General features: G+C 48.0%; 1 protein-coding gene across 2 annotated transcripts in view; it reads right to left on the bottom strand.

Moving 5' to 3' along the window:
- The window catches only part of LOC133115143 (nuclear body protein SP140-like protein), an 85,660-nt gene that overhangs the window by 71,114 nt on the left and 700 nt on the right, over positions 1-13,846 (bottom strand). Inside the window, exons 3-13 of one of the 2 annotated variants that reach the window (XM_061224897.1) lie at positions 13,436-13,610; positions 12,120-12,341; positions 10,972-11,091; positions 10,659-10,792; positions 10,030-10,092; positions 8,589-8,637; positions 7,658-7,888; positions 6,934-7,073; positions 3,319-3,387; positions 2,501-2,628; positions 1,708-1,819 (exon numbers count right to left, since the gene is read on the bottom strand). In XM_061224897.1, coding sequence (XP_061080881.1) covers positions 1,708-1,819; positions 2,501-2,628; positions 3,319-3,387; positions 6,934-7,073; positions 7,658-7,888; positions 8,589-8,637; positions 10,030-10,092; positions 10,659-10,792; positions 10,972-11,091; positions 12,120-12,341; positions 13,436-13,610 — 1,443 coding nt within the window. The remainder of the gene's footprint in view (positions 1-1,707; positions 1,820-2,500; positions 2,629-3,318; positions 3,388-6,933; positions 7,074-7,657; positions 7,889-8,588; positions 8,638-10,029; positions 10,093-10,658; positions 10,793-10,971; positions 11,092-12,119; positions 12,342-13,435; positions 13,611-13,846) is intronic. The other variant, XM_061224898.1, reaches the window with a different exon arrangement.

Below are 13,846 nucleotides of genomic sequence, written 5' to 3'. Positions count from 1 at the left end.
GGCAGTCTTACCCTGTTGAATGTGGCAGCGTTTTTAAAGATGAGTTGGATGTCAGATTTGAACTGGCGTACAGTGGAGTACTGCCCCTCCTGCAGTTTCTCTGCTACCTTCTTCAGCCACATAGGGTTCTGAATGAATTCCCTGTAACGTGGCACCTTGCACAGAAAACAACTATAGTTAAACACAGGCACATGCAAAAAACACACACAGCACTTGTAAGAGTTATACACTCATATACACTCAGCTGAATACATTTAAAGGTAGGTACAATTGCATGCACACACACACACACACACACACATCAGCAGGCAGACATAAAAACTTCAGACGCACACGCTAAACAAAACGGCAAACTTTTCAAAACATTAACACATGCAAATTATTGCATCTTTGAAATTATGAAAAATATTATTACACTGGTGTTAAGTACATTATTAAGGTTTCCGTGAAGTTGACGTATTCACGATATATTGCAGCATGTTCCATTTCTGGAAGGGTACAACTTGCACACTGCAGCCTGGCAGGCTCTTGAGACGTAGTGACGCAAACGAGGCGGACGTGTTGCTGAATTGACGGCCACTCACCGTGGCACTGGGGTCGCAGGAGAAGATGTGATCCTCATCTGAGCAGTACAGCAGCAGGAGATAGTTGGTGGCATTGCTGTGGAGTGCAGTGTGTTCACAGAGTTCAGCACCGCGCCCGTACATTTTCAACAGGACGCATTCACGGAGAGCGCGGCGGCTGGATTTACGTACAGTGCAGTCCGTAAGTGTTTGGACAGAGGTACAATTTCTGTTCTTTTGGCTCTGTACTCCAGCACACTGAACGTGAAATGAAACAATGACTATGATGTACAGGGTGTCACCTTTAATATGCATTTCAATCCATATCCTGTGATCCTTGTCGGAATTACATCCCTTTTTATCCATTTTATCCTCTAAAATGTGGAGGCTATATAACAAGGGATGTGATTACTACAAGAATCACCCGACATGGATGTAAATTATAGGTGACAGTCTGCACTTTCACCCCATAGTCATCATTTCATTTCAAATCCATTGTGCTGGAGTACAGAGCCAAAATAAAAGAAATTGTAGCTCTGTCCAAATACTTACGGACTGCACTATATACACTCATCGAGCACTTCATTAGGAACATTTTTACTTTATTACACCTACTTATTAAGGCGATTATCAAATCAGCCAATTGTGTGGCAGCAGTGCAATGCAGTCAATCATGTAGATACGGGTCAGGAGCTTCAGTTAATGTTCACAACAACCATCAGAATGGGGAAAAATGTGATCAAAGTGACTTTGACCGTGGATTGCTTGTTGGTGGCAGACAGGGTGGAAAATCCTGGGATTTTCATGCACAGTAGTAGTAGTAGTAGTAGTAGTCTCTAGAGTTTGCAAAGAATGGTGAAAAAAAGGAAGAAAAAGTGAGCAGCAGTTCTGCAAACAGAAACGCCTTGTTAATGAGAGACGTCAGAGGGGAATGGCCAAACTGGTCAAAGCTGACAGGAAGGTGACAAATGCGAATAACCACACATTACAACAGTGGTATGCAGAAGAGCATCTCTGAACACACAACGCATCATAACTCGAAGTGGATAGGCTATAGCAGTAGAAGTGAAAAAAATACCTAATAAAGTGCTCCATGAGTGTATGAACAAGGAGACATCTAAGGCTGCAAGTTGTTGGGACTCACCAGCATGAAGTCTGAGGTGCGACAGTCTAGAGCCTGTCTGAGAGAGCGTTCAAGCGCGATACTCCAGCCCTGGAACTGAGTCAGTACACAGTATGTACACAGCCACTCTTCCCTGTGTGCACACATACACGTACACTTACACAAACACAAACACACACATATATATATATATATACACACACATCACATACATACATACACACACGTACACATACATATACACACACAAACATACACATTCATATACACACGTACACATACACACACACATATACACACATATACACATATATACACACGTACACACACAAACACACACATATACACACACACACACACACAAATATTGTGGTTATGTAACAGTCAACATTTTTTGCAAAATGTTCTAAAAACATGTTTCCAGGTTATTGAGTGTGGATTGACGGATAAAAATGGCAATTTATATCCATATAAAATGAAATCAACAACACAATAAAGTGCAAAAAAAATCTAGCTGTCTGAATACTTTCTGAAGCCACTGTACACACATTACATTACATTAATGGCATTTGGCAGACGCTCTTATCCAGAGCGACGTACAGTTGATTAGACTAAGCAGGAGACAATCCTCCCCTGGAGCAATGCAGGGTTAAGGGCCTTGCTCAAGGGCCAATTGGCTGTGCGGATCTTATTACCGACCTTGCGGGTCCCAGTCATTTACCTTAACCACTACGCTACAGGCTGCCCGCGCACACAGCCTGATAAAAGGACCCTTCTAGAGAGAAAGACAGCAGATCAGCGAGGAAGCGCTCACCCCAGCAGTCTCTTCTCCACGGCGGGCAGGTGGCATTCTGTGTGGAAGGCACGGGGGCAGCGGTCACAGCAGAGCAACACCCCCCGCCTCCCACAGACAGAGCAGTCATCATCGTTCCTCTGCTCCTCCTGAGACAGAGACAGCCACACTTTCCGTGATTACTCTCATTTACAAGCACTTCATACGTACATATTCATCATCATCATCATCATCACGTTATTTGGCTGATGCTTTTACCCAAAGCGACTTACAGTTGATTGGACCAAGCAGGAGATTATCCTCCCCTGGAGCAATGCAGGGTTAAGGGCTTTGCTCAAGGGCCCAACGGCTGTGTGGATCTTATTGTGACTACACCGGGGATCGAATCACCGACCTTGCAGGTCCCAGTCATTCACCTCAACCACTACACTACAGGCTACACTGCACACTGTCATCTCCCCATTTTTGCCTCATCTCTGTGTCTATCAAATGTCATTGACCAGTTTGTACCTTCTATATCAGACGGTGACTATGTTGACCATCACCTAGCTAAATGCACGTTTGTCATTGAGTTCTGTTCTACAGCGCAGTTGTAGTAAAGTCAGACCCATGTCATCAACAGACTGAGATTCTTTTACCGACCATTTCTATGTCCACACCACATTCTACTGCGGTCATTCCATAATGCAGTTTATTATTACCACAGGGTAGTCCTGATTTATGTTATACGTTACACTACAGCCTATCCTATACGCCAATCAATGGGGTACAATCCCGGCCACTGGCGCTGCGATTGGGTGGATGAGGGCGTTGCCATGTCAGCAGGGGGAGGGCCTTACCAGGTCCTTCACTTCCTTGCTGCAAATTCTGCACAGACACAGGAGCGAGTGGCACTCCAAAACCTTCCTCTGTGGAAGAGAGACAAACAGACAACCTGGATGGCAGCCTTTCCATGACAGAGGTGAATAAATGCAGTTGACAGTAACAGAGTGCCTGCAAAATTAGAGATCTCGTGCAATCCATGTTTTTTAGAGATAGTAATACGTAAAGAACCAAATAAACCACAAATATTTGATATCCTGATAGTAGGTCTTATGCTGCTAAGGACTTGGTATTGGGATACCATCCATCCATCCATCCATCATCACCCGCTTATCCGGAGTCGGGTCGCGGGGGCAGTAGGCAAAGCCGGGTATTCAAGGCGTCCCTCTCCCCAGCAACGCATTCTAGCTCCTCCTGGGGGATCCCGAGGCGTTCCCTGGCCAGGAGAGATATATAATCTCTCCAGCGGGCTCTGGGTCTCCCTCGGGGTCTCCGCCCAGTTGGACGAGCCCGGAAAACCTCCAAAGGGAGGCGCCCGGGAGGCATCCTGATCAGATGCCCGAACCACCTCAATTCGCTCCTTTCGACGCGAAGGAGCAGCGGCTCTACTCCGAGCTCCCTCTGGATGTCCGAGCTCCTCACCCTATCTCTAAGGCTGAGCCCGGCCACCCTACGGAGGAAGCTCATTTCGGCCGCTTGTATACGCGATCTCGTTCTTTCGGTCACTACCCAAAGCTTGTGACCATAGGTGAGGGTTGGGACGTAGATCGACCAGTAAATCGAGAGCTTCGCCTTCCGGCTCAGCTCCCTCTTCACCACAACGGTCCGGTGCAACGCCCGCATTACTGCTGACGCTGCACCGATCCGCCTGTCGATCTCACGCTCCCTTCTACCCTCACTCGTGAACAAGACCCCGAGATACTTGAACTCCTTCACTTGGGGCAAAGACTCGTTCCCAACCCGGAGGGAGCAATCCACCGTTTTCCGGCAGAGAACCATGGCCTCGGACTTGGAGGTGCTGACTCTCATCCCGGCCGCTTCACACTCGGCTGCAAACCGCTCCAGTGCGTGCTGAAGGTCACGGTCCGATGAAGCCAGCGGAACCACATCATCCGCAAAAAGCAGAGATGCGATTCTGAGGTCACCAAACCGGACACTCTCCTCACCTCGGCTGCGCCTTGAGATCCTGTCCCTGAATACCACAAACAGGACCTGTGACAAGGGGCAACCTTGGCGGAGTCCAACACCCACCGGAAACGTGCTTGTCTTTGTGCCGAGAATGCGGACACAGCTCTCACTTTGGTTATACAGGGACCTGATGGCTCGTAACAACGGCCCCGGTACCCCATACTCCCGCAGTACACCCCACAGGGTTCCCCGGGGTACACGTGGACAAAGCACATGTGGACTGGATGGGCAAACTCCCATTACCCCGCCAGCAACCCTGCCAAGGTAAAGGGCTGGTCCACCGTTCCACGGCCAGGACGGAAGCCACATTGCTCCTCCTGAATCCGAGGTTCGACCGTCGGTCGGAGCCTCCTTTCCAGTACCCTAGAGTAAGCTTTCCCAGGGAGGCTGAGGAGTGTGATAACCCGGTAATTGGAGCACACCTTCCGGTCCCCCTTCTTGAAAATGGGGACTACCACCCCGGTCTGCCACTCTACAGGTACTGTCCCCGACCTCCACGCGACACTGAAGAGGCGTGTCAGCCAAGACAGCCCAACAATGAGCCTTCAGCATCTCAGGGCGAATCTCATCTACACCCGGCGACTTGCCACTGAGGAGCTTTTTGACTACCTCAGCAACTTCCGCCAGGGATATAGGTGCAGATTCCCCTGAGTCTTCAGGCTCTGCCTCTTCCACAGAGGACGTGTTGATCGGGTTCAGGAGCTCCTCGAAGTGCTCTTTCCACCGCCCGACAAAATCCCCAGTCCGGGTCAGCAGTTCTCCTCCCCTGCTGAAAACAGCCTGAGACAAGCCCTGCTTTCCCTTTCTGAGTCGTCGGATGGTTTGCCAGAACTTCCTCGAGGCCAACCGAAAGTCCTTCTCCATAGCCTCCCCAAACTCCTCCCATACCCGGGTTTTTGCTTCAGCGACTGCCGAAGCCGCAGCCCTTCTGGCCACCCGGTACCTGTCTGCTGCTTCAGGGGACCCCCGGGCCAGCCAAGCCCAAAAGGCCTCCTTCTTCAGCTTGACGGCCTCCCTCACCGCTGGTGTCCACCAGCGGGTTCTTGGGTTGCCGCCCCGACAGGCACCGATGACCTTCTGGCCACAGCTCCTGCTTGCCGCCTCTGCAATGGAGGCTTTGAACATGGCCCACTCGGACTCCATGTCCCCAGCTTCCTTTCCTTTCCAGGATGCCGCCCAGTGACTCCAAGAAGGCCGGATACTCTGAACTGCCATTTGGTGCATAAGCACAAATGACAGTCAGAGCCTTCCCCCCAGCGACACGTAGTCGCAGAGAGGCGACCCTCTCGTTCCCCGGGTGGAACTCCAACACAGTGGCGCTCAGCCGGTGGCTTGTGAGTATCCCCACACCCGCCCGGCGCCTCTCACCTTGAGCAACTCCAGAAAAGAACAGAGTCCAGCCCCTCTCCAGGAGTTTGGTTCCGGAACCAGTACTGTGCGTGGAGGTGAGCCCAACTATATCTAGTTGGTACTGCTCCGCCTCCCGCACTAGCTCCGGTTCCTTCCCCACCAGAGAGGTGACGTTCCACGTCCCCAGAACCAGTCTGCGACGCCGAGGATCAGCACGCCCGGATCCCAGCCTTTGCCTACTGCCCGTTGGACAAAGCACCCGACTCCGATGCCGACCCCTGCAGGTGGTGAGCCCACAGGGCGGCGACCCCACGTGACCAGCTCAGGCTGTGCCCGGCCGGGCCACATGGGATAAGGCCCGGCCACCAGACGCTCGCCGACGAGCTCCCCTCCCGGGTCTGGCTCCAGCAGGGGGCCCCGGTTTCCCTTTTCCGGGCGAGGTAACTGGGTTGATGCGTGGCCGTGTCATGGGAGTCTTTGAATTGCTCTTAGTCCGGCCCCTCCCCCGGGACCAATTTGCCTTGGGAGACCCTACTGGGGGCTAACAGTGCCCCCGACAACCTAGCTCCCAGGATCACCGGGACACACAAACCCCTCCACCACGTTAAGGTGGCGATTCCTCTGAGGGGTATTCCACGGTATTGGGATACCGTCTCTTTCTTCCATAAGTGAAGAGGGCATTTACATTTTACCCAATCCCGTTTTCGGGGGATGCCAATCCAAAGTGAGCTTTAAGTGAAGATACATATAGTATGGACACCCCATTCCTCCAACTATTGTGTTTAAAATGCATATTCTAAATGAGAAGGCAATGCCATTATTTCCCTGTGTAAGTGCACATCTTGGCTGAACAATCACTGAATGAAAATATTCATAGATCAGTGTCTAAACTTGAAAATCAGAAGATAAATAGAAAATGGCCAAAACTCAAAAGTTACATTTCAACTGAATCTTTATTTTCTGTATTTTTTTAATAACTTAAAATCTTTTGAACAATAATTATGTCAATGCTGGTCCACACATGGGTGCTTCAGAGCTTCAGAGATGAAAAACAGCCCACCCCTCCCGTTCTCCCCCCGCCCCTCCTCCACTACCTCGATGAGGTCACTGAGTGGTACTCCTTGGCACAGGATACTTTTTTTCCAGAAGCTGGAACTGAGCTCCTGGTCCTCCTTGGCGAACTCGACGGGGGTCAGCCATCTGCTGGCCGTCCGTATGCATTTCCCAGAGGTCCCTGGGGTGGTCCGAGAGGACAGAGAGAGAGAAGACAAATCAGCCGTCGTGTTTCAGAAGCACACCCGCTCCCCTGATCTGAACCAGGGCCCCCATTCACCACACGAACAACGAGGGAACTCAACATGTTCTGACATTTACAGTTTTGAGTTCCACCGAAACCTCACAACAGTGGTATGGACAGGCTGGGCGCGGCTGAGATAACGTGCTAATGATAAGCCGGATAAGCCATATCAGGGAGTGACCAGGACAAACAGAATTAAAGGAAACAACGAACAGTAAAGATTATCAACAGAAATACTGAGCATCAAAAACATCCCTTGAAACGCATCTCACCGTCAGCAGTGCTTTAGGTGTGCTCCCACATTATAGCTGCCACTATACTTCCATTTGAAAGTATTATCAGTGACAACCAGGTCATCACAAAGGGCTTAATATGGAAATCCAGTCAGTAAATGTACATCTCATAAAGGAAACAAAACTGGTTGAAAATATGTAATCCCCATTCAAACTGATCCTGTCAGTGGATACGCTGACTTTGTAGCTTATGTATTCACACACACACACACACACACACACACACACCTGATGCAAAACGATCTTTCTGTAGAGTCCCGGTTGCTGATCCACAGGTGACAGACAAACGACGACCAGGAAATTCTGACATGTCTCCATTCCCAACTGCCGCTTGGCCACTTCTCTCTGGTTCTTCCTCATCATTTTCTTCCTCCTCCTCCTCCTCCTCCTCCTCTTCGTCTTCTTCTTCGTCTTCTTCTTCTTCTTCTTCTTCTTCTGTGTCTGAATCTGTGTCTGAATCTGTAAAACATAAGTGTTGGAGAATTTGTCCATACAGGGCCATGTAGCCCCTACAGAAGACACCTTATTCCTTTCAAGAGTGGCACTACCATTATAACGCACCTCCTCAAAATCAGAGTAACCGTCTGGCCAAATTCAAGCAGTATGCGTGGGGAAGCACAAATCTTAAATCAGAGTGATTTGATTCCACCAACCGAGCAAAAGCTCCATTTCCTAACTGGACTCTAGGCTGAGCCAACATGCCTGCATGCCACTGGAAACACGTGGATATAGTATTCACACTGTATACTGGTAGATGATACACTCAGTGGTGTATACTGGTGTAGCACACAATCATTGTATATTAGTATGTTAGTATATTAGTATATACACATGTATACAACATACATGTGATGGCCTATATAAAACATTCAGAGGTGTATTCTGGTATATAACACATCCAGTGGTGTACACTGGTGTATAACACATTCAGTGATGTACCCTGATTGCCCAGCAAATTTAGGTTGTCATTATACAAAATTGATGGCAAACATATAGTTTTTGTGTTACTTCCCACAAGCACACAAAGGAAGACCTTTTCAACTAAGAAGGCTGGTGAAATGTTCACATGGTTAACTAGGGTAGAGTGTGTAGCAAGCTGATGTCAGGTATGTTGAAGTGTGCCAAAGTCTATTGTGTATTCTTGTGAAAAGGGACCTACCAGAGATCATGTCCTCAGATGGCCTGGTACGTAATGACATCGTCCTTCTCTGAAACAAGAGGCATTGCATCTCAAAATGCTGATAAAATGTCACGACCAGAAATCCACATCCCTCAATACTGTGTGGTTCCCAACTGAGTAAAGACGGCTGTTCTTAGCTCAGTGATGCAGCACCGCAGTCCAGATGGAATGCACCAAACTGGAAAAAAGGATGACTGAATCCAGTGCACTAGAGAAAAGGATGACTGAATCCAGTGCACCAAGCTGGAAAAATTATGATTGAATCCAGTCCACTAAACTCGAGAAAAGGATGACTCAATCCAGTGCACAAAACTAGAGAAAAGTATGACTGAATCCAGTGCACTAAACTAGAGAAAAGGATGACTGAATCCAGTGCACTAGAGAAAAGGATGACTGAATCCAGTGCACTAAGCTGGAAAAATTATGACTGAATCCAGTCCACTAAACTCGAGAAAAGGATGACTCAATCCAGTGCACAAAACTAGAGAAAAGTATGACTGAATCCAGTGCACTAAACTAGAGAAAAGGATGACTGAATCCAGTGCACTAAAATGGAAAAATGATGACTGAATCCAGTCCACTAAACTCGAGAAAAGGATGACTCAATCCAGTGCACAAAACTAGAGAAAAGTATGACTGAATCCAGTGCACTAAACTAGAGAAAAGGATGACTGAATCCAGTGCACTAAGCTGGAAAAATGATGACTGAATCCAGTGCACTAAATAGAGAAAAGGATGACTGAATCCAGTGCACTAAGCTGGAAAAATGATGACTGAATCCAGTGGACTAAGCTGGAAAAATGATGACTGAATCCAGTGCACTAAACTCGAGAAAAGGATTACTGAATCCAGTGCACTAAACTAGAGAAAAGGATGACTGAATCCAGTGCACTAAGCCGGAAAAATTATGACTGAATCCAGCGCACTGAGTTACCTTTGCACGGCTCTGCACAGGACTCCCACTGTCTGAAGAGGATCCGGAGGGGAAAATGGCTTACAGTGAATGTGCAGGTTGCTGTTTTCACATGAACGTAGGACAAATTGTATGTGTGTGTATGAGACGGGAGTAGCCCTACGGATAAGGTGGGTTATGTGGTGGGTTAAAGCAGGACAGCATCCATCTGATGTTTAGAATAGAAACTCTAATCCATTCATATAGCTGGTTATTTTTATCAATGGCAGTAGGGAAACAACATGAGAAAGTCAGTCAATTTATTGACGAGGCCAGGCTATTATAGTTCAAGAAATGCTTAAACAGGAGTGAAACATGCCTGACTACAGCACATTGTCACAACACAACACAACACAACACAACACTCAATTCTTTATGGACTGGTCCATAGAGACTCCCCAATGCCGTGACACTGCTGGAAACCAAACTAAGAGATTAATAGAGTTCATTATGAAGGGAAATTATTACCTGTTCGCTTGGACTGCTCGATCTCCGTTGCGATGAGAATTTTGGGGCTTTCAAATGACCCTCCTGTGGAGATGGGAGTTAAGACAGACAAGTTTCAGCAGTGCGTCTCAAGCAAATCCTCAATCCACAATGCAGCAAACACAACATCATGAATGACCAGCATCAACCACAAGATCCCTTATAAAAAGCAGCCAGAGAATGCTCCTGATTCCACGTGAAAAGTAGATACCAGTAAAGCAAAAGTAGATTGTAGTCCTGTTCGATTTGTTGTGTGTTCAGAGATGCTCTTCTGCATACCACTGTTGTAATATGTGGTTATTTGCATTGCTGTTGCTTTGACCAGTCTGGCCCTTCTCCACTGACCTCTCTCATTAACAAGGTGTTTTTGCCCGCACAACTGCTGCTCAATGGATGTTTTGCCTTTTTTCTCGCACCATTCTCTGCAAACTCTAGAGACAACTGTTGTGCGTAAAAACCACCCTGTCTGGCACCAACTATCATTCCACAGTCACTTTCATCATATTTTGACCGCGTCCAACCTTCCAGGTCCCAGTCATGTACCTTAGTAACTAGGCTACAGACTGCCCCCGATTTGAACAGTGTACACCCAAATCCTCCCTCTCTCTGACCTGGATCAGTTTCTGCAGGGGGGTGTTCTGGCAGCGAATGCTCTCCTTCCATTTTTTTGCTTTCTTCTTCCCCCCAAAATCTGCGAAGGCCTGGGGGGCAAACCAGGACCCCTCGGCCAGGATACACTTCTCTCCTGGGACAGACACAGGCATGTCATGGGACATCCAGGTGACATACAAACAGAAGCACACAAGCACGCTTGCGCAAAGACAGACACACAAACACACAGTCACATGCACACAGGTGCACGGGCACACAATGCGCACACACACTCACACACACACGACCCTGTAGGCCTCTCTCTCAGCTCACCCTTGGCCAGCTTGTCTCTGCAAAGGCTGCCCTTCTTATTGCCGCAGGTGACAGGTAGATGTGTCCTGAAGATCGGCCATTCCCAGATGAGCTCCTTCTCCCCCTTTCTGATCGGAGTACCTGGATCACAGAGCAGAGCAATGCACTGAACGTGTCTCTCACAGGTTACAGTACGCACTGAATGTGTCCCTGACAGATTACAGTACGCACTGAACGTGTCCCTCACAGGCTACAGTACGCACTGAACGTGTCCCTGACAGATTACAGTATGCACTGAATGTGTCCCTCACAGGCTACAGTACGCACTGAACGTGTCTCTCACAGGTTACAGTACGCACTGAACGTGTCCCTCACAGGTAACAGTACGCACTGAACGTGTCCCTCACAGGTTACAGTTCGCACTGAACGTGTCCCTCACAGGTTACAGTACGCACTGAATGTGTCCCTCACAGGCTACAGTACGCACTGAACGTGCCCAACGGCTGTGCGGATCTTATTGTGGCTACACTGGAGATCAAACCATTGACCTTGCATGTCCCAATGCCAATTGTGCCAATTCGAAAAATGAATGAGTCTTTTCAAGTTTTTCGACGGAACAACGTGTTTAGTTTTTTTGGCACCCAACATCAAGTTGAGCATGTCAAATTCCCACCCGCCAATCACGATTGGCCGATCACCTGCAAGTGCAGCTACGTTAACGCTGTAAAATAACCCCTTCGCGGACTCATGCGAGTGCTGTCATGCACGGTTCTCCTCCAAAACCTGCGGTGTCACCAGGTGCTTCTCTCCACACCGCAGACTACAGCTAAGCTCGCACAGAGTGGAGTCAGAGGAGGACCTTTCATATGCGCCTTTCCCACGCGGTCCATGGACAGCCCATCGACCAGCAGGGGTCGATAGATTGCGACAAACGTAGATCCTTGACCGATTGAACGCTCCCATACACTAGGCTGGATAATAACCAACTGTGCATCGCCCTGTGGAGCTACTAGCCACAGTCGGCACTGCCATGGTTTGGACTGATCCAAGCCCATGAGGCTCATTTCACACTGTGGTGCCTTACCTGGACGAGCGGTCCATTTTGACTGAACCTGAGGCCTAAGGACAAAGCGCAATGTAGTTCGGCTGTATATGTGCCAGCGACTCACCATAACATGGTTTCTCTGGCTTCTTCTTCTTGCTTGGCGTGGACTGGGTAGAGGGACCCGGCTCTTCGTCCTCTTCGTCCTCTTCCTCCTCTCTTTCTCTCATCTTCTTCCCCCTCTTTTTTTCACACTTTTTCCCCTCAGTCTTCTTTTTCTCCTCCTTCTCCTTGGATTCCTCTGACATCTCTTTCTTCTCTGGCAAGGCTTCAGAGAAGTGGAAAGATCCTGGATTTTATTTTTTAGAAAATTAAAATTAAAGAAGAAAAAAAGGGCATTTTCAGGTCAGGAAAAAATCCACGTTTCAGTAAAAGGCTTCCGATGTCTGAATGCAAACACTTCTGCATTTACCAAACAAAGTTGCAACACATTTAATCAAAGTCACCAAAGTTTAAATAATACACATGATTATTTCAACAAATTACACATATATTACAGTGGTTAAAATATGTTTACTCCAACTGTCCTAACAGCCAGAAGCTCAAACAACAATTAATGAAAGACTGCTGTCGTTAAACTGCAGGCCAGGTTGTTGTTGTTGTTGTTTTTGTTTCTGGCAAATTTGATAGGACAGGTTCAACACACAGCTTCAGCACTGCTGTAATATCACCATACTCAACCCGAGTCAATGAAATACCCAACTGTTTACAATATGTGGAAATGCTAGGCTTGGATACACCCTGCAGTGCCATCTTCCAGTACCAATGAAATATGAAGCTACAAAGGAGAAGCGCCATTTTTGTTGAAGCGCAGACCCAGACATCTTTGATGCTGTGACTGGCCAAAATATTTCAACGCCGACAATCACAAACTTATGGTGTCATATTACAATGGCTAAGTCATAAAATAGTAAGAAACAAAATAATGTAGTCTACTACACTTTTTGAATAATTGGAAAATTATTTTCTTTATTTGACAGTCCTTTAAATAGGGACTGCTAGACACTTGTGTCTGACTGCAGTGGGGACTGACCAATCAGGGGGGTAGCCAAACTGGGGCGGCCTGTAGGGTAGTGGTTATGGTACATGACTGAGACCCGCAAGGTCGGCGGTTCGATCCCTGGTGTAGCCACAGAAAGATCTGCACAGCTGTTTGGCCCTTGAGCAAGGCCCTTAACCCTGCACTGCTCCGGGGGAGGATTGTCTCCTGCTAAGTCTAATCAACTGTACGTTGCTCTGGATAAGAGCGTATGCCAAATGCCATTAATGTTAATGTTAATGACTGACCAATCACGGGAGTAACCTCACTGGGGACTGACTAATCAGGGGAGTGTCCACGCTGGGAAAACTGACCAATTGCGAGTGACGGCACTGGGGACTGACCATCTAGCAAGTTGTTCTTCAGCAGACGCATGTCAGGGTACAACTGCAGGATGTGGTCTTTGAACACACAGCTCCAGAAGAGCTTGATGCAATGGGGCTTCTCAGTCTCCAGCCAATCCAGTATCTGGTACACACCCCTCTCCCTCAGCTGTTTACTCCTCATCCTGATCACTTTCTGCACACAGACATGGACAAAAGCAAAGGGACTATAAAGACAGCAAGTCAGATAGGTCTCTGTCATGAGATCGATAGGCAGAGCCAATGCACACACACACACGCACGTACAGATGGGCAGCGTCAATCATCAGTTGAGAGATAAGCTGAAAGCTGTAAGGACCGAGGGACAGACAGAGACGGAGACAGAGGTACGCATGGTCGATATAATGTGGTGTAAAAACTCTATCAGGCTAT

This window comes from Conger conger, chromosome 16, assembly GCF_963514075.1.
Source record: "Conger conger chromosome 16, fConCon1.1, whole genome shotgun sequence".
Classification (NCBI taxonomy): domain Eukaryota; kingdom Metazoa; phylum Chordata; class Actinopteri; order Anguilliformes; family Congridae; genus Conger; species Conger conger.
Note: the sequence above shows the minus strand (reverse complement) of the source record. Positions and strands in the feature narration are given on the sequence as shown.